The sequence below is a fragment of the Rana temporaria genome, chromosome 3 (genome assembly GCF_905171775.1).
Source record: "Rana temporaria chromosome 3, aRanTem1.1, whole genome shotgun sequence".
Lineage (NCBI taxonomy): Eukaryota > Metazoa > Chordata > Amphibia > Anura > Ranidae > Rana > Rana temporaria.
In genome coordinates, this window is record NC_053491.1 from 425,898,710 (window position 1) to 425,918,253 (window position 19,544).

Consider the following 19,544-nt stretch of genomic DNA (forward strand, 5'->3'; position numbering starts at 1 on the left):
TTGTAAAATATAAGGTACGGGGGTAAAGCTCTGCTTTCAGCTGCACCAGTCTGTTAAAGACCTTAGTTGTCCACCAAAGGGCCATGTTGGCATTATCCAAGAATACTCTTGTATGCCATTAAAGATGAGATGCTTTAATTAAAGTGCAGCCAAGTACTGTATATACTCGAGTATAAGCCGAGGCACCTAATTTTACCACAAAAAAAAAAAAAAGGGAAAACTTATTGACTCGTGTATAAGCCTAGGGTGTCCATGTGCATGCCTCACTGTGCCCATGTGCATGCTTCACTGTGCCCATGACTAGACTTCCATTTAACATGGGAGTATATAGAATGGGTGCCCGGATTTGAAAAATCGGTGCTCCCCGGCCGTAGGTCCCCCAGACAGCAAACTTTGCACACTTGTAGAGGAGACTTGGGGCTACATGTATCCAGGGGACCTACGGCCGGCCGGGCGGTACCGGGTCCCCAAAGTTCGGGAGATCAGGCGCAAAAAGGCGACTCAAGTAAAAGCCAAGGGGGTCATTTTCAGCACAAAAAAAAGTGCTGAAAAACTCGGCTTATACTCGCGTATATACGGTAGGTCTCCAAATCGACAAAAAAATCCCCATTTAAACCCCATTTATATAGAAGCAAGCATCTGAATGCAAATGAAGACAACACACACTTCAGCCAGTTTTGAGACACCATTTATACATATTGAACAAACAAGGAAAATATATATATATATGCTTTCATATATTAGTCAACATCTTGTTTGAGCTTGTGTGAGAATAATCAAGTATTTGCTGAAACATATAAAAAAAGTCTGCTGTATAGAAAATATACCGTGGTTAAATACAGTATATATGCTTATGAAGCCAGGTTTTATATTTATTTTTTCTAAGAAACTAGGACTCCGCTCCGCAAAAGGCAAAGGTTATTTATTTGGCTTCCATCTACCTGGAAAAATATATCCTTTATAATAGATTTCATTTCTGCATTTGACAGTAGCAGCAGAAAAATAATGAGCCTAAAAAAGGCCACCGTCACTTTTTCTGAATAAGGCCATTAGAACTCTTCCATTGTTAGTAGGTTTGGCTAGGGGGACAAAGAATCATTAATACAAATTGGTTATGGGAAACTACTACTCACTAGGCTACAACTAAGCAACTCCATCTTTTTTTTATTGAATACAGTATTTATTACCTATTAAAATCTGAAAGAATTCACTGCGCTCAGTGGTGAAATGCTGATATAGAAGTAGTTAATACTCAGCAGGACACATCCATTAGCACTATTATATGGGGCAAATTAAATCTGATATACTAAAGATATTTAAAGCTGCCCTCAGGCATCATCTAATAGATTAAAATGTACCCTCTCCCAAACTGATAAACGTTTTAATGTCCATTTTCCCCAGGGGATGGATATTACTGTATTTATTGGCGTATAACACTCACTTTTTTACCCTGAAAATAGAGGGTAAACTGTACCCACGTGTTATACGCAGGGGGCTGTGGAACGTTTTTTTCCTGAAACTTCCCTCTTAAAGTTAGGGTGCGTTTTATACACCTGTGCGTGTTATACGCCGATAAATACGGTACCTTAATGCAAGGTTCCTCATCTTCTCTCCAGAGCCAACTACATCACCACATACAATGGAGATACAATGTTGGCTCACAACCGGAACCGATGAGGAGTAGAGGTGAGCTCGGGCATATTTAGATCCTAATCTGAACCCATGTGAGTGAGCCCATCAGGAAGTGGTCACTGTACTGGTCCAATCACAAGCAGCAGAGGCATGCCCATGCCCCTTGTATACACAAGCAGCTGTGGGGTGTGGATGATTGGCCCAGTAGACCTTTCATGTGGGCTCACTCATCTGGCTTTGGACTAGGATCTGAACATAACCAAGCTCACCCCCTTAGCAAGGAGGAAGAGCGCGGACCCTTGGTTATGGTAATACTGATTTTTAAATCATCCACAAGATAAAAAAAAAAAAACACGCATTCAATCCTCCATGAGCTGGGGTGTGGGTACAATTTTAATATTTTAGCTAACGCTCCGAGTTAGGCTTCAACCACTTGCTTCTAGTCACCGAATTATGCTTTAGATATACAGGAGATTTTTAGTAGCTCTAGAGCTAGTAAAGTCCTGGCCAAATGCAATCACTTGCTAGCAACTAAACAGATGGAACAAATAGTTTACTATGGAGTAAGCCACACACAAGTGGAATGTAATAGCAGTTAATCTTGCATGATCGATCGCACAATGCTCCCTGTCATTTGCAATTGATTGCTACAAGATGCCACTAAATGTACCATGCCATCTTTATATGGAGCCATTTGTTTCAGTTGTTTAGTGAGCAATTGCTACATCTATAGATTCTCTCCCCGCCCCCAGAGGACTCCCATTAGCCGAGAGCGCTGATCGGGATCTGGTTGGCCATTCATGCCCCTTTGACAGAAGCTGCGGCCAGCTTCCGTCGGACCAGCTGCAGCACACACGGGCTAAATGCAGCCCGACATTTGGCATGTGTGTACAGCACTAGGTTTAAGACAGGTCATAAATTATGCAAATTTCTTTCCCTCTACCATAGGTGGAAGGAAAGAAAATAGCTTGATTCTCCCATAAACAAAAGTCAGTGTTGATGGTGGAATCCTCCCTGCAGTGCCATTTTATTCTGCCAGGGGAAGCCTTTTCTGCCAGCAGAACACATTCATTAGTGCTGGTGGCTACAGCCGGAGGCCCTAATAATTTTGGATAAAACAGACAGGCTGGTAGTACACAAGATGATCATTAAGCCTCATACACACAATTGGATTTCCATCAGACAAAGCCGTGGAATTTTGTCCGAAGAGCGTTGGCATACAGAACTTGTTCTGCATACAGAGGGCAGAACTTTTTCAGCCAACATACACAAAACTACGTGTTTTTTCTGCTCTTTAGCGCCACCCTTTGGGCAACTTCTGCTAATGTTGTCTAATGGTTAGCATTGGTTCGGAGAATCCGTGTTTGTACTTTGGATTTTTTTTCCCGACTGGCTTTTATACACACGATCGGATAATCCGACAAGACACATTTGTTAGTAGGTTTAGCTAGGGGGGCAAAGACAGTTTTGAAGCATGTTATAAAACATTTGTTGTCGGAAATTCCGACAACAATTGTCCGATGGAGGGTACAGACAGTCGGATTATCCGACAAAACCCTTCCATCACACATTTGTTCTCGGAAAATCTGAGGATATAGACTGACTTGAGTACAACCAAGGTACCAATACATCATTCGAAATTCAGACAGTCCCTGCTGAACCACCTGAATTTTCGATTCATGTATGGCCAGCGTAATAAAGTGAATGGCAGCAAGTGGTTAAATCTTTCCATAGCAATAGATTAAAAATGACCCATGAAGCTCCAGGCTTAGATGGCTTTCCCAATGGGACAATGACAATGTTAGTTTATCCCACTGGACGCAGTGTAAACTAAGGTAATGAACACCATCTACAAAAGTTTATTCTAGGCAAATTTATAGATCATACAAAAACAAAACAAAAAATCACTTTCAAATCAGCAGCAGTGGTGCACCCTTGGTCGGCTGTGTAAACCAAGATAAAGGAGCAGCACGTGAATCAATCCTTGGGTCGGATGAATTGCCTATCTTGTTAAAGCCATATGACTTTCTTAGAGGTGGCTCATGAGGCTTAGAAACAGAGAACATTTATTAAAAGCGATGCACACCAAAATATGGATGACATCTCTTGCTCTTTTGGTATACAATTCTATACTATTCAAAGAGAATCTTTCCTTGTCAGCGTTAGAGGCTGTTGGGACTCCCATGGTGCTGGATCCTGGCTAGTACACAGACTGCCACACAGTGATCCCAATGCCCCAGAATTAGTGCTGCTCCCAGGGGTTAGAAGATAGCAGCTTCCAGCACAGCACAAGAGTCTCAGGTGAGCCAGGTAAGGAACATGCAACAGGTTCATGTCATGTCAGGAGAAGAATACAGGAACAGTTGACTTGTCTTGACAGCTACATGATCCAGGACTTTTCTTCCTCATCACTCTACCACTCCGTGAGTCCTCGACCAGGAAGATGTATGTGCACAACGGGTTCCCCAATGTCTTATCTTCCCATTTCTAGGTCAGTAACTCACCAGGTAGTGGGGAAAGGAGAAGGATGACAGTCCCAGGGCATGCACATACAAAAACAAACCAATGCCTATATTTGTCACCTGATAGGTTCCTTTTGAAAAGTGCATCTTTGGGCAAAAAATAAAAATATCAGCACATCTCTACAATACATGCATATTTACCCATGTTTTGTCTCCTTAAAAATACTGCAAGTGCATAAAAATACATGTTGATCCTGCCAGAAATCCAATGAGCACCTACCTTCCTGTAGTGAGCTGTACTGAAATACAAAATCCGTTGTCAGCCCTGCCTGGGTTCCCTTTTGCTGGACACCTACCAATTCCCATAAGGCATTCTGTAGTTCAGCCAGGGAAAGTTGGCAGGGCTGACAAAACCAATTGGGAATTCAATGCAGCAGAGGCCGAGTTTTCCGCTTACACAGGACGCTGGGGGCTCACTTGATTTATGGCACATCAACAGATATTTTCTGTTCCTGAAGCATTTGTAAAGGGATAAAATATTGGGAAATGTACATTTTACAGATGTACTTCACTTTTATTTTGTTTAGGCATTTGGGCATAAAAGTATATGGATACATTTGGCACATTGAGAAATGCTTTAGGCAAATATTTTGTTGTCAAATGCAGGTAAGTGTAGATACATGGCTACTAACAATATTGGGCCCTTAGTGAGGTGTACCTTAGTGGAGTCTCTGCAACACAATAATATAAAAATAGAATAAATAGTATTTACTGCTTTTTTTTTTATCTCATTGCACTTTTGTACAGTATCAACATGTTCCAAAGATCTGGAGTTGTACTTAAATATGCTGCTATGCTCATTACACTCAAGACCCTTCCGAAAACGGGCCACACCAAGGCTGGCTCACATCTTTTTACACCTGCTATTGATCTATGGCCGCTATATGGTCTTCTTAAGCCGCGTACACACAGTCAGACCTTTGTCTGACCAAATTCACATCAGATTTCCGACGGTATTCCATCGAGATAAAAGAGAACATGTTCTCTATCTAAACTTCGGAATTTCCGATGGGGCACACACACGGTCAGAATTTCCGATGGATTTACTCCGCTGGGGCACACACACACGGTCGGAATTACCGATGAATTTACTCCGATGGGGCACACGGTCGGAATTTCCGATGGAAAAAGTCAGTCTGACTTTTTCCATCAGAAATTACGATCGTGCGTATGGGGCTTTAAAGATAAACGGGGAAGACTAACCCCCTTCTGCATCTGACTTAGGCAACCTAACTGGTATGCATAGATGATATCTTAGGTGTTGTAGTGCCAGAGATAGGAAGCCTGCACATCCATTGCAATCATGCTAAGGTTTTGTTTTAAAGGGACTTCCTTTGAAACAGGTGGCAGCTAGGTTTGATGAAGATACAGCATTTAAAAAATATTTGGTTTAATAAGGGGCAATTAAAAAGTTGACCTATGCCAAACAAAACGATTTAACTTTGCTGTTGCCAGATCAGTGAAAAATCATTTGTGATTGGTTTCTTGCGTTACTGCACTTTGCTCATCTCAGTTTAAAAGTTTAATACTTTACACACCATTAAAAACTGTGCCATCACACTCCAACTGCACTCAGTTGTCTATTGGACCAGCCAATATTACATGCTTATTATTATGACAGGACACGCGCAAATCCATCCAAATCCTCTTATATGATGCCAACCTGCCTCATCAGAGTATCTCATAGGACAAACGTGTACAACAAGGGCTGTCTCTCACAGTCATTCCTTGATGAGCATACTATAGATTGTCAGACATTAGTAATCGGTTCTTCACCTCAACACAACACAACATATGTAGGCTCTCCTTGAGACCTATGGGAGCTGCTAGAGCCAGCCTTCTAGTTTCCCATCAGCCATGCAAATAGGATTTGTTGTACAGTAAAAGCCATTTCTCATTAACACATTTTGCTTTGGGTAATTCTACTTCTGCTGCTTAGCGGGCTTAATTCTTGTCCATCATCCTCTTAGATTAGGTACTTCTGTAGCACTGTTGCACTATAGAAGGTACGTCTATAATAAGGACTGCTTAAGAATTGGTTGGACTGTAAACTGAGCTTGCAGGTTAAATTACGGGGAAGCACAATATGAGCACCAACTACATTTATAAAGAATGTACTATGCAGAACTATCACATGACCAGGCTGGTGGCATATATACAGGGAAGGGAGCTTTCACTGGCCCTGCTGCCCATGGGGAATCCACGTATCTGATGTTATAAAAGGGAAGGTCCACCATTAATAGGTCAGAAACCATTCACAGTGTGCTCTTAATATCGTGAAATGGAAAAGTACGCTTCAAGTTGCTGTAGGTTTTTTTTTTGTTTTGTTTCTCAACTTCCATGACACATGCTGATTGGCCGACAGGTAGAAAGGGTGGGGAATGTCATACTGGAGTAGTGAGAAAGACATTGTTCAGTCATTCCTCCCCATCTTGGCAATCAGCTCATCACAGATCTTAGTCAGTTCTTCAATCTCCTGGTTCTAAAAAACAAATATTAAGAATAAATACAATTTAAAATAACCTTCTGATACATAGGCATATACAGTTGGAGTCAAGAAAAATCAAGCCTTTAGAAATGCGCACAATCAGGGGGGCTCACTCACAGCAGGAGGTGCGTCTGAGTATGTGGACTTTTTTGCTTGTTGTGCGTTTTAATGGCCTGCTCTATGCGTGAGAAACACACAAAAAAGGTGCGGCAATGATTAGCAGGTGCAAGCACATTTATTAGATGCATGGGGGTACCACTAAGGATTAATGGTACCCATGCACGTCTGCAAAAAGCAGTGCATTTTGCACACATTACTGCACTACAAAGTGCAAATCCTAAAAATGTACCCCCCAAAAATCCCCTCTCTTGTTCCTCCTCCCCTCCTAGAACAAAATGTCATCCCTATATTCACTACAGGAGCAGTGACAGCAACAAGGAGGAGAGAACCAGGTGGAGGTGGGGGCTGTGCTCTCTCCCCAGCAGTCTGGGGAGGAGATAGGGGGCAGTAAATAAACCTTGTAAACTCTGATCTGTAAACTTGTGTTAACTTTTGTATTCAGACAGGAGGGAGAGAGCACAGCCCACATTTCCTCCCAGATTTCTCCTCCTCTCTACTGTCATCTGTACTCCTGTTGTCACCCCAGAAGGCTGAGTGGGCTGCCTACCTGTCCTTAGCAACCAACGTCATCTCACAAAAGACTCTGGATTATCGACAGGAGTACAGATAGCAGCAGAGAGGAGGAGAGAGCCGGGAGGAGGTGTGGACTTTAATCTCGCCCTTCTCTGTAAACAGGAGTTACCATACAGTATGTTTTTATCCTTTTGCCACGCCACCCCTCTTTCTAGCAGCCCCCAGGGGGTTGAGAAACGCTGGTCTACAGCATCTATCAAGCCAAAACTAGACATACATACACACATAGATTTCTCTCATTCAGCCAGCTAAACAATGTGGGTGGATGAATCTTCTTGGCTGGCTTTTGTTTTCAGGCAGTCATGACAATGATGCTGCATGAATACCTGAACAGTGACTGTGCCTTTGTCAAGCTGGGTCAAATTGGGCAATGCCAATAGGGCCAAATTTGCACTACCGTTTATGTGTATGCGTTCGCTTCTGCATGCAAGCTTTTACCTTTTATTTTTTACACTGTTCTTTAAAAAAAAAAAAATTGTGTCACTTTTATTCCCATTACAAGGAATGTAAACATCCTTGTAATAACAGAGCATGACAGGTCCTCTTAAATATGATATCTGGGGTCAAAAAGACCGCCGGTCTCATATAAAATGTCATTTGAAAAAAAAATACAAAATAAATGTATTTAAATGGCCCTTTAAGAGCAATGGTCGGAAGTGACGTTTTGACGTTGCTTCCGCCCTGCTTCGGCATGGAGACATGTTGGGGCCATCTTCTCTTCCCTTGTCTCCATTCCCAGCCACAGGAAGGACCTGATCTGTATATATGTTTACATACACTTTCGAGTGGTTTTCTATGTCGTAACGCACCCATAAATTCCCATATATCCTAAATTCCTTTTCTACTTTTAAGGGATGTTGGTGCCATATTTGTTGTAGTTTGTGGTGCTGGTCTCTGTCCATATATTTGACTGCAGTCCCATTCATGTCAACTGGGACACAGTGGCTGCAAGCATAGCCTTTGTCCATGCAACTGCTGCATCCCAAATGACATGGACTAAAAGACGAATGCTAGAACTTCAGAGGGAAGTCGAGGATATGGCATTTGACAAGTGAATGACAGGTTTGGGACTGATTGTAGAATCTAGCATTTTCGGGAGGGGCTTATTCAAGGCCATCCATTTATCCATGGCCCAGGACCTACAAGGATAAGGGATTGATGTGAAGACACAAATGCACACAAGCACCACAAGCACCACAATTTTCCTGCATCGTAACCAAGACAATATTTTGCAGTTAGCTCAAAAATAAATATAAATTGACATGCGAGATCTGAAAGCACCCACCTTCTGCTGCAGTGCTCTTTCCAGGGACTCGACTTTCATCTGCTCCTTTCTCAGACCGGCTGACAGAGCTGCACCCTCTGAACTGGCCTTGTTCCGCACCTGGGCAATTTCCTCACTGGCTCTGTGACAATAAAATAATATCAAATGCAGCTTTCTACATCAGAGTCTCAGAAGATCCTTCATCTTTTTGTAAATATGCTTCATTGTGTTCTATGCTCTTTCCTTGAAACAGTTATGTACAAAGTAGAGGAAGGAATCATCTCCAAGCAAACCACATAAAGCAAAGACTCAGAAATCAGATGTGGCTCCTATTGCCACTTACGCCTGGTTCACATTAGTGCAATTTCTGATACAATTTAAGTCACACAGAACCACATGACAAGGGACATCACATTGTTTTCAATGGTGTCTGTTCATATTAATGTAACTTTGTGCAGTGCGATTTTGGAAAAGGTTCCTGTACTACTTCGGTGCGATTTACTGTGTGATTTGCCCCCATAGAATATGCAAACCACATTCGAAACGCAATCAAGTCCCAACAAAGGTGCACTACAACCAACACTGAAATTTGGGTCAAAACCCCATCACAGTAGTGTGAACCTAGCTTTAATGGTGCCTAGGCGGCCCCTCCCTCTAGGCGATCTCCTGAGACACGTGACAGGTCCCAGGAGATCGCCTCTCCACTCAGAGCGACTCGCGCATACACAGTGAGTGCCCGGCCGTGAAGCCGAAAGTGGTCACGGCCGGGTGCCCACAATATGAATGGAGGAGCATTGCTCCTCTCCCCCCCCCCCTCTCCGCGCTGGCGGAGAGGGGGGGGGGGGAGAGGAGCAATGCTCCGGGCGGCCGCATCGCTGGACCGTGGATCAGGTAAGTGTCGGTTTATTAAAAGTCAACAGCTACACTTTTTGTAGCTGCTGACTTTAAACATAAAAAGGCTCCACTTTAAAATTGTCAAATCCTGGACTGATCAGACTGATCATTGGCTCTTACTTGTTCAGCTTTTCCTCCGCATGCATTTTCAGGGCCTGGTACCTCTGCTCCTCCTGCTTCACCCGGGCTAAATATTCCTGTGCACATTTCTTCAAAGCCTCCTCATTCTGGAAAGACGAAAAAAAAAATGGTCAACACAGCAATTAGTTTGAAGCATCAACCAACTAGGGCAGTGGTTCTCAACTTCTGTCCTCAGGACCCACTAACAGGCCAGGCTTGGAAGACACCTGAAATACATCACAGGTGATATCATTTGCTGCTCAGTGATTGCAGTATCTTAGGCTGGGTTCACACTACTACACTACTTTCATCCTACTTTGCTCTGTGTTCAATGTTTCCCTATGAGAGCGTCTTGTAGCGTCCTACACAAGTCGGTCCGACTTTGAAAATGCTCCCTGTACTACTTTTGGTCCTACATTGATCCTACTTCAGGCCCATTGAATATCATTGAAGTCGGACCAAAGTAGTATCCTGTTCATGAAAGTAGGATGGATGTAGGACCAATGTAGGATAAATGTAGGACCAATGTAGCAGAGCAAAGTAGGATGAAAGTAGTGTAGTAGTGTGAACCCAGCCTTAATCTGCATCTTCCCAAGCAAGGGAATACTTAAAATCTGGCCTGTTAGTGGGTCCTGAGGACAAGAGTTGAGAACCACCGAGCTAGGGTCTAGTATTATCTGGGCATTATACCTTTTTGAAACCTTCTAGGACACCTTTCAGATTCTCATATCTTCTGAAGAGGTCAGACAGAGATCTCTCCACAGAGTTCAGATCGGCCAGGGCCTGTTCCTTCTCTTGAGTCACCTGTTGTAGACTCTTCTGAGCGGTCACATTGCTCCTCTGCTCATCCTCTGTTACAGAAACAATGGAGCTTAGTTAGCACAATTTATACAACAGAACTCGGTACAAAAGCTGTAGACTAAAAAGATATTGGAAGGTATCTGAACATCAGGCAGAATATAATGGTGGCTAATTTGATATAATAATCACTTCTATGAAACACTAAGATCTTTTAGACACTGACTACACCAAGCAACTATTTTATTACAATAAATAATTAGAATCGGGCATACCTGACAAAAAGAAGGGACTGAATACTTAAGAGGAGCTCCAGGCTCCTTCAGAAAAAAATAAAAGTCAGCAGCTACAAATACTGTAGCTGATTGCTTTTAATATTAGTACACTTACCCATCCAGGAATCCAGGAGGTATCCTCACCCAAGCCAATTTTTTATTCAGCTATCAGGTGCTGCCGCCATCTCCACTATGTGAAACTGGTGGCGAAGCTTTGGAGGCTTCACAGCCAAAATACCCTACTGAACATGCGTGAATCGCGCTGCGCTCTGTGAATGGGCTGGCTGCAGGGGAAGGCGGAGGGCCACAGCAAACTCAGCCAGAAGTGGGAGTGGGTACATGTCAAAACCAGGTAACGCTTCCCTCAAAAGGGTGCTTAATGTGAAAGCAGAGGAGGGGGGGGAAGCAGACAAGCGGAGCTTCCCCTTTTTGGTCGAGCTCCGCTTTAAATTGGTGGTAAACCTCAGACATGAAATATGAATAAAGCATATCATTTTATAGTGTGTACTTGTCTCAACCCAGAGCATTAAGTGCTCTGGGTCTGTCTGCTGCTTCATCTATAAACACAAATCACTTCTGACAAGTTTTTCTGGCCCCATGAAAAAAAAAAGGCGACGGGGAGGGATCTCCAGATGATTGACAGCCTCAGCTCTGTTCCTGTGTGCTGTTTTTGGGATGTCCCTTCTCTCCAATCAGTTGTCGGAACTCTCCTGAATGAGCTATGCAGAGTGTAACTTTAGCTCTTTGCTCCCTGCTTTGATGACCTGACGAATATCTTTGGAAAGTACTTTGAGATTGTTTGCTTTTAACAGTAGATTTTGGAATGAATTGACTTTCCAGTATAAAAACCCACATACAGGAAATTCATTAGTTTCAAGAAAAATTGTACACTCCGCTCCTTTAAATTTTTGCTGTCACGGTGGTCAAAAATTAACATTAATTTGACCCTACTAACGATTAGAAAACTAAAACATTCTTATCATTAGAATGAAATTCCTCTAGTGAATGGGCAGCTTTAGATGGAGAAAAGTATGTGTTGAAGGGGGGGGGCAAAGGAAAGATCAATGCATGTGTGCACTGGAAATGGGGGCTCTTTAGGCAAAGAACAATCTGTGTGCTGGAGATGTGATGTGATTAGGGAAGCATGAGGAAGGGGCTGAGTGAATGCAGAGAAATGGCCAAGTGAAAGTTGAACTTACGAATTTTATTATACAGAATAGTAGTGTCACTTTAAAGTGACTTTGTCACTAAAATGAAAATTGGTCAAAAATGGTCCCCAGGAAAGAAGTTAGTATTTTCACCCAGACTTTTCAGAATTCAACATTTACAACATTCCAGCTAAAAATAGGAAGAAAATAATTTTAGCAAGCAATTAAAAAGCACAAAAAAATGTAACGTTCAACCATTTGACAGGTCATCCTTTGCAGATACCATGAAGATCCATTCTGTTCTTATGTACAGTAGGCAATAATCAGCATTAAAAGACATCTTACCAATCATCTGTGCGATGGTTTTCTCATACTCCGCAACAATCTTTCTGCAAGACAAAGGAAAGGAAGATCACACTATATATTCACAAGGCTTATTCCACAGCACTACACAGTGTGACCATTATGGATGCAATTTCTCATAACAACCCAGACTGTCACTCTCTGCATTTTCTGCTTAGAGTTAGGCCTCGTACACACGACCGGACATGTCCGCTGAAACTGGTCCGCGGACCAGTTTCAGAGGACAGATCCGATCGTGTGTACAGGCTAGTGGACAGATTTCCAGCGGACAAAAGTTTCTTAGCAAGCTAAGAAACTTGTCCGCTGGAGAGTTGTCCGTCGGACATGTCCACTGGTTAGTACGTCTAACCAGTGGACCGAAATCCCGGGCATTGCGTCGAATTGATTTGACGCATGCGTGGAAGCATTGAACTCGCGCGATAGAGAACGTCGGTGTCGTCTACGTCACCGCGTTCTCTGTCCGCGGGGATTTCGGTTTGATGGTGTGTACAGCCATCAGACCGAAATCTCAGAGCGCACATGTCCGATGAAAACGGTCGGCGGACCATTTTCATCGGACATGTCCCCTCGTCTGTACGGGGCCATAGAGCTAAGCCCAGAGTTCCTAACCCTCATTACAGTTGCAGACCCCCAATGGATTGCACCCGAACCCTCTTCCCTAGGCTGTCAAAATGATAATCACCAGTCCTACAAGATACCACTATGACTTCAAAATATGTCACTAGCTTGGTTTTACTTTTATAGATGGCTAGAACAGAACAGACAAAAGAAATTCCCCCCTAAATACTTAAATGATGTAACATATTTCAGTTGGTGATTTTGGTGTGGAGGCTCCAATTGCACTGGGTCTATAGGCATAATCACCGATTTGTCCCAATTCATTTCAAACCCTGAGAATGTCCCATAGGTATCAAAAAATAAATAACATTTTTGATAATATTCTAATTTTATGAGATGTACCTGTATGTATAACAAAGTACAATGGAAAAGTCAGGCAGCATACCTCATTTCCAGCACCTCTGCGTGACTCTGATCATAGCGTGTCTGCCAGTCCTTCACTTCCATCTCCTTCATTATAATCTTTAGATTAAATGCAGTAAAGACAATGTTAGTTTTGGCTTACAGATAGTGGAGTTGATGTATCAGTGGAAGAAAAGGAATCAAATTGTGTTGTCTACAGCAACCAATCAGATGTCAGCTGTCAAATTTTTAGGTTACATAACATCTGCACTAATTTAATTGAACTGCATGTACCAAACTGAGATTCTCCTTCACTTCCAGGGGCAAAACAGGAAGAGGGATGAAATATCTACAAACCGAGTTGATTTTTCCCTTGTAAACAATTGCCATTGAAACATACAGTTCCTATTGGAAGGTTTCCCTTCACTTCTTGTACCTATGATAACTCTAAAATTTTGGATTTCCCATTTGTACCAAAGACAAATCATTACCAGGACAAAAACAGAGGGTGAATCTGCCCAACAACCCTTGCTCTGAGATTCCGGTCATCCTGGCCAGCACTGAAATTAACCATGTATGCCAGGCATAACTAAATGGTGGATTGGGGTCCACATCCGGAAAAAGTCACTGTCCCATCTAGACTACGGCAGTTCTTTCCCCCGTTCTCTGCCACCGTCATTCTCAGAGCACAGCATAGGGCGCGGGGCACATCAGAAATGGACGGAAAGTGGGAACAGAAGCTGTCCATATTAACTTTTTAAGTTAACCGACAGGTAATTTGTTGCTAGGACACAGGGTCACGAGGCGGTCCTAGCAACCAATCACCAGCTTGCCAATATGAAAATATGGCTAGAGCCGCTCTAGCCCTGTGTCCTGTGCGGAGGTGCCTCTCGCCCTTTGCTGTGCCCCAACTAAGTAGGAGAGTGGGCTGTGAAGGATGGCTATGGGGCCCCATGATCTGTAGTTGGGCTTCTAGCTTGGATGACTAAACCCAGCATGTAGTTTCTTCATGGTATATTGTAGGTGAACAGTTATGTCTGGATGCTGCAGGCAACACAGATATTTTCCTGATTTTCTTCCAATTGTAACCATTAACCTTACAGGAAATGTAAAAAAATTGCTGTTGAGAAGACTCATTTTTAAAATGAAACGAGTAAACAACGAGCTTCATGAATATATATGGTAACAGACAATCGCACTATAATGGGTTAAAGCTTTGTGAGAGAAGCAGGAATGAGAAATGCACCAATCATCACAATAGGTAAAACGCAGTAATGATGAAAAGCAATTATGTGAGATTTAGGTTAGTGGCACGTGGGCGGATTTTCATCCAGAGCTTTAAGACATGCTGATAACCCAAAACCCATCCTTAGTGAAAGCAGTGAATGTCTGCTGAGGCGGGGGCATACTTCATCATGATTACATGTATTCAGCAACATTTAGTCCAGGAGCAGGACTGTGCAAACTGTTCTAGATAGGAGGCCACAATTTGCTGCTTCCCGGCACCTGACCCGTCAACTGACAAATTGTTTGCCACCCAACAAATGTGTTTCTCAGCAACATCCTCCATCAATTCCAAAGAGCATGAGACCACAAAAATGTGTTGTGGTTTCCCATCTGAGGTCTTGAGCTAAAGAATCAGCTCCCGATAACAGTTGCCATGTAGAGAACATCTTTTACTCATTCCTCCTCTAACAGAAATGAGAACACACCCAGGAAAGGCTGTGGGCAGTTTAAATTCAACAGAAAATCTCAGCAAATTATTTGTTCAAGAATATCCTGAGTAGACTAAGTTCTGGCTGAAAAAGCACATGTGCCACCACCCATATAAATGAAGATTTTTGGATATCTTACAGAATGTGACATCGGAAACTGCAGAAAAGGGGCTTTACGTTTAAAACATGTTAATAGCCTTATTTTAAATAATCCAATGGTTCAGGATGTTGGTGGGACTTCAGGACTGGGATTTTCTAGCCACCATTGTCTCTCTACTCTTGCTGTATTATTTACAGTCAAGGAAAACAAATGAGAGATCCAACAGGGCGAGAGAGTTCCTATATTTACTGACATCGCTAATGGAAATCCCAGTGGGAAATAAAAAAAGTGGGCAGTTTGACTTCCCGATATCAGTTTTTGGGGGAAAACCAGCACCAAATTTTATGGCCACCTCCACCTTCCCAAACACAAAATATTATTGAAAATAGATTTCCATAAAGAGAACACAGGCTTTTGACAGGATAGTAATGCTGCACATCTAATAATGAAAGCAAAGATGTTTTTGTATGGATGGACTCATGGTAACTATGCATGGACAACTAGGACAACTGTAACAGTCCCAACATAGTTTTACCTCCTCTCTAATAAGAGTGAGTACAGCTGCCCGATCTCTCAGATAGTTGGCATCCACACGGTTCTGACTCTCTAAGCTGACCGAGCTGCTTATCTGCAGAGACATAAGAGTCCCATTTCACTCCCTACATACAGTCATGGAACTCAAGAGTAGAACCTTCAGGTGGACCGGTCCTTGGGTACTAGGAGGTAAAATTCTTCAAAGTGGATCCTTGGGCACATTTCTGATAAAAAGCCAAGTGAGAGCGACAGGGAAAATTCAACTGGGCTGACAAGCTATGGATAACCAGTGTCTGGGCACCTGGGGTCACACATATACCCAATTTCTGAGTGACCTCCATAATAAAATGGTTCTCATTTCAGTCACTAATCACAGTTTGTATTAATTGTACAGATATTTCAGATATAAGCTGAAAGTTTTTATGGATGCATTTCTGCCAATTTTCCAAGGTCATTATGTCACTGCAATAAATGGGAGGTGCTTTTCAGAGGCCAATTTCTAGCGCTAAAGTGCCCAAAAACCACCTCGGTGTTAAAGTAGCCTTATGTCCTGTACACACGATACGAAAAAAACGATGACAGATCGTCCAAGTTATTTTTTGCTTGCTAGTCGCATATCGAAAATGGAGGTTACAACAGAATAAATAAATAAAATAATCAGAAGTGAGGTCACATGTTGTAGTGTATTACTATTGCATTTTTGGACAACTGTACTGATTAAACCAAAATCATATGATCTGGTAACATACGAGAACATTTTTCGTGTTTGTCCGATCGTACAATATCGGATGAACTGACGTGATCGGCTCTCAAAAGCTCTGTACTGACGACCTTGTGGACTTCTCCAACTTTCTACCTTCCTTCTCTTCTACTTTTTCTACCCTCTCACCTTAATTTTACAGCTCTCTCTTTAAATACATATGACCTGTACCCTCAGAACTCATTAGTAAGTAATTACTGTTGGCACTATTAAATATTATAGGATTGAATATATTGTCACATGACTTCTCACCAACTCCTCAGGTTGTATCTAGATTTATACCATTTGAATGATATTTTATTTAATTGCTAATGTTTGAATAACATTGTATAACAAAGAGCTTCATTATCTCTATTTCTATAAGTGTAATTCACAAACCTGTCAATTACTGTGTATTTAATAAAATCTTTTGACAAGGAAAGCTCTGTATTGACTATCCGATTATCGTACAATCGTTTCGAAAGCAGTATTTTTCGCCTGATTTTCGGATTGTGTGTAGGGGCCATTAGGGAGCGGAAGACCTGTATTAGAATTCACAATGACAGGAGAAAGGGACGAGAGACTTTAAACAGATCCCTAGTGATATAGGAAGCAATGGGTTTTATTTAGCTCATTCTCCTCCAATCACATACAGGTGGAGTTATTCTAACATCCAGCTTAACTGGTCCTGGGTGACATCTATCCCACAAATCACAGTATTATAAATAACATGAATATATTTTACATACATAAAGGCCCCTTTATACCCCAAAAAGATGTAGAACATTCACGATTTTTTCTATGCAGTCACATTGTTCGTAGAATGGAGATCACCAGTGTGAAGTCAGGAGGTTCCAAATGATTGTAGTATAAATACACAGTTTATATGGAAGCTCCAACATTTTGTGAGTCAGTATCGAGGTATAACCTACACCAGGGGTGTCCAAACTTTTTTCAAAGAAGGCCAGATTTGATGAAGTGAACATGCGTAAGGGCCGACCATTTTGCCTGACATTCTTTGAACCATTAAAATTTGGTCTAAGTGTGTTCGTTCGAGCACTAATACACTGCCCAACACAAATTTTGTGTGTGGTGAAGAGATGAGCGTGGGCGTGTTATTTGGATATACCGTATTTATCGGTGTATAACACACACCATAACTTTAGGAGGGAAGATTCATGGAAAAAAAAATTAAATAAAAAACTGAAGCAAAATAAGGGTCATTGCCCATCAATGCAGCCTAATCAGTGCCCATCTGCAGCCTTGCCATTGCCATGAATGCAGCCTCTCCATTGCCATGAATGCAGCTTGATCGATGTCTATCTGCAGTCTCGGAGGGAAGGGGGGGGGGCGGGATGAGCACCAACAGATTACATACAGTAGAATCTCCTGTTTACACAGCAGCCTCTTTAATACAATTTCTCCTGCCTCCTATGATAGACAGAGGAGTCGTCCAATGGCAGTCCAGGAGACGAGACTTCCTATTACAGATGTCGCTGAGTAAACAGGAGATTTTCCTGTATGTAATTTGACAGCACTCGTTCCCCCTCTCCCTGTCCCCTCTGAGGCAGCGCTGATAAATACAGTATATATCCAAATTACCAGGGGGGCCACATTAAACTGGAACGGGGGCCGCAATTGGCCCCCGGGCCAGACTTTGGACATGCCTGACCTACACCATGAAGGGTTCAGATGTGCAAAGCTGAGACCTGTACATGCAGACTCAAGGCTGTAATTTACTTTAAAGGGTTAGTTCACTTTACCAAAGTGCACTTGGAAGTGCAGTCGCTGTAGATCCGAGGGGGACATGCAAGGAAAATAATAAACAGCATTTTAGCTTGCACATGATTGGATGATAAAATCAGCAGAACTTCCCCTTATTTCAGATCTACCCCTCAGATTTACAGCGACTGCACTTCCAAGTGCACTTGTAGTGCAAAGTGGATTTGCCTTTTCGTAAATAACCCCCAGTGTAACTATTTGCATGGATCAGTGTGAAACATATGTATTGTGATTTAATGTTTTTAGGTAAATAAAAGATGAAATGCAGTGAATGTTTTTTTTTTTTATAGGCAAAATGGCTTAAAAATTCAGTTCAGACTCTCTGGGGATAATTATGTGTGCACTAAAACTACATGACAATATTGGTTACATACAGTCTACAGTCCCTGGGCTAAGCTCTGCCTTTGACCCATCCCCTAGTGACCTTGAAGGGATCATCCTCTTTAAACGTGTCCCAGCTATTGCTGAGTCTTCTAATCAGCTCTAATCTGCTTTGGCAAGCAATATACACTATATACAGGCATACCCCACTTTTAAGTACACAACGGGACCAGAGCATGTATGTAAAACAAAAATGTACTTAAAGTGAAACAATACCCTTTTTCACTTCTAGGGTGTAGTGGGGGGTCAGGGACTGTAGTGGGGGTGTCAGGGGCACACTGGAACAGGGTGGGGTATGCTCTCGGAGCTTCAGCTCCTTCTACTGCGGCTGCAAAATGTCTGTACTGTACTTGTAAGGCACTTTACATACACCTGCAGGTATGTCCTTACTCGCGAGTGTATGTAAAGTGAGTGTACTTAAAGCGGGGTATGCCTGTATACCATTTACTGAGAACCTCTCCAGCACTTCTCAGGACACTGCAATAAACCTGAAGGCAGAATAAAAACCCTGAGATCTGGAAGGGCCTACTACTATTTGCATTTTAAATAATGCCTGGTACACACCATCAGTTTTTTTACATTCAACCCAGCAGGCTGAACGAAAAAAAAAAAAAAAAAAAAACCTAAAGAGCGCAGGAGGAGCTTGCTGTACTAACTAAGCAATGTTACTATAATCTCCCCACTGAGCTATTGAGTTCTGACGGGGAACTGCGCCCCCCCCCCTGCAAGAAACACTGGGCGGCCGATTGGATGCCGATCACATACTGGTTTTCCAGCATGCCCGTTCGGCTGTCTTCTGTCAGTCAGACAGACTGGTGTATAAATGGAGCTAATTTGGCCAGAACCAACGTGAACTGGGAGATCTGGTATTATTGTGTATACTTGCTTATGGAGATGTTCATTTTTTCCTACAGGGGTCCCCAATTACACTCCGTTCACATCTTGGGGTGACAATTGCCTTAAAATCACGCAAACAGAATCGAGTGACTCCTGTCGCCCAAAAGAAGCTCTTGTACTTCTTTTGGGTATCGCTTCAAAACCGTGCCGCGTTTGGGGTGCTATTGAAGGTTACAGGGAACACACAGGCTTCCCACGATTTGCCACCATTTTGAATCGCGGACAGAATTGCAGTGATT

At 42.5% G+C, this 19,544-nt stretch overlaps 1 protein-coding gene across 5 annotated transcripts in view; it reads right to left on the reverse strand.

Moving 5' to 3' along the window:
- Positions 1–6,465: 6,465 nt before the first annotated feature.
- Positions 6,466–19,544, reverse strand: part of TACC1 (transforming acidic coiled-coil containing protein 1) — a 161,939-nt gene continuing 148,860 nt past the window's right edge. For 3 of the 5 annotated variants that reach the window (XM_040346247.1, XM_040346243.1, XM_040346244.1), the window contains exons 7-13: positions 15,508–15,600; positions 13,201–13,277; positions 12,180–12,223; positions 10,304–10,464; positions 9,614–9,720; positions 8,621–8,741; positions 6,466–6,636 (exon numbers count right to left, since the gene is read on the reverse strand). In XM_040346247.1, coding sequence (XP_040202181.1) covers positions 6,568–6,636; positions 8,621–8,741; positions 9,614–9,720; positions 10,304–10,464; positions 12,180–12,223; positions 13,201–13,277; positions 15,508–15,600 — 672 coding nt within the window. In that variant the 3' untranslated portion in view covers positions 6,466–6,567. The remainder of the gene's footprint in view (positions 6,637–8,620; positions 8,742–9,613; positions 9,721–10,303; positions 10,465–12,179; positions 12,224–13,200; positions 13,278–15,507; positions 15,601–19,544) is intronic. The other 2 variants (XM_040346245.1, XM_040346246.1) reach the window with 1 other exon arrangement.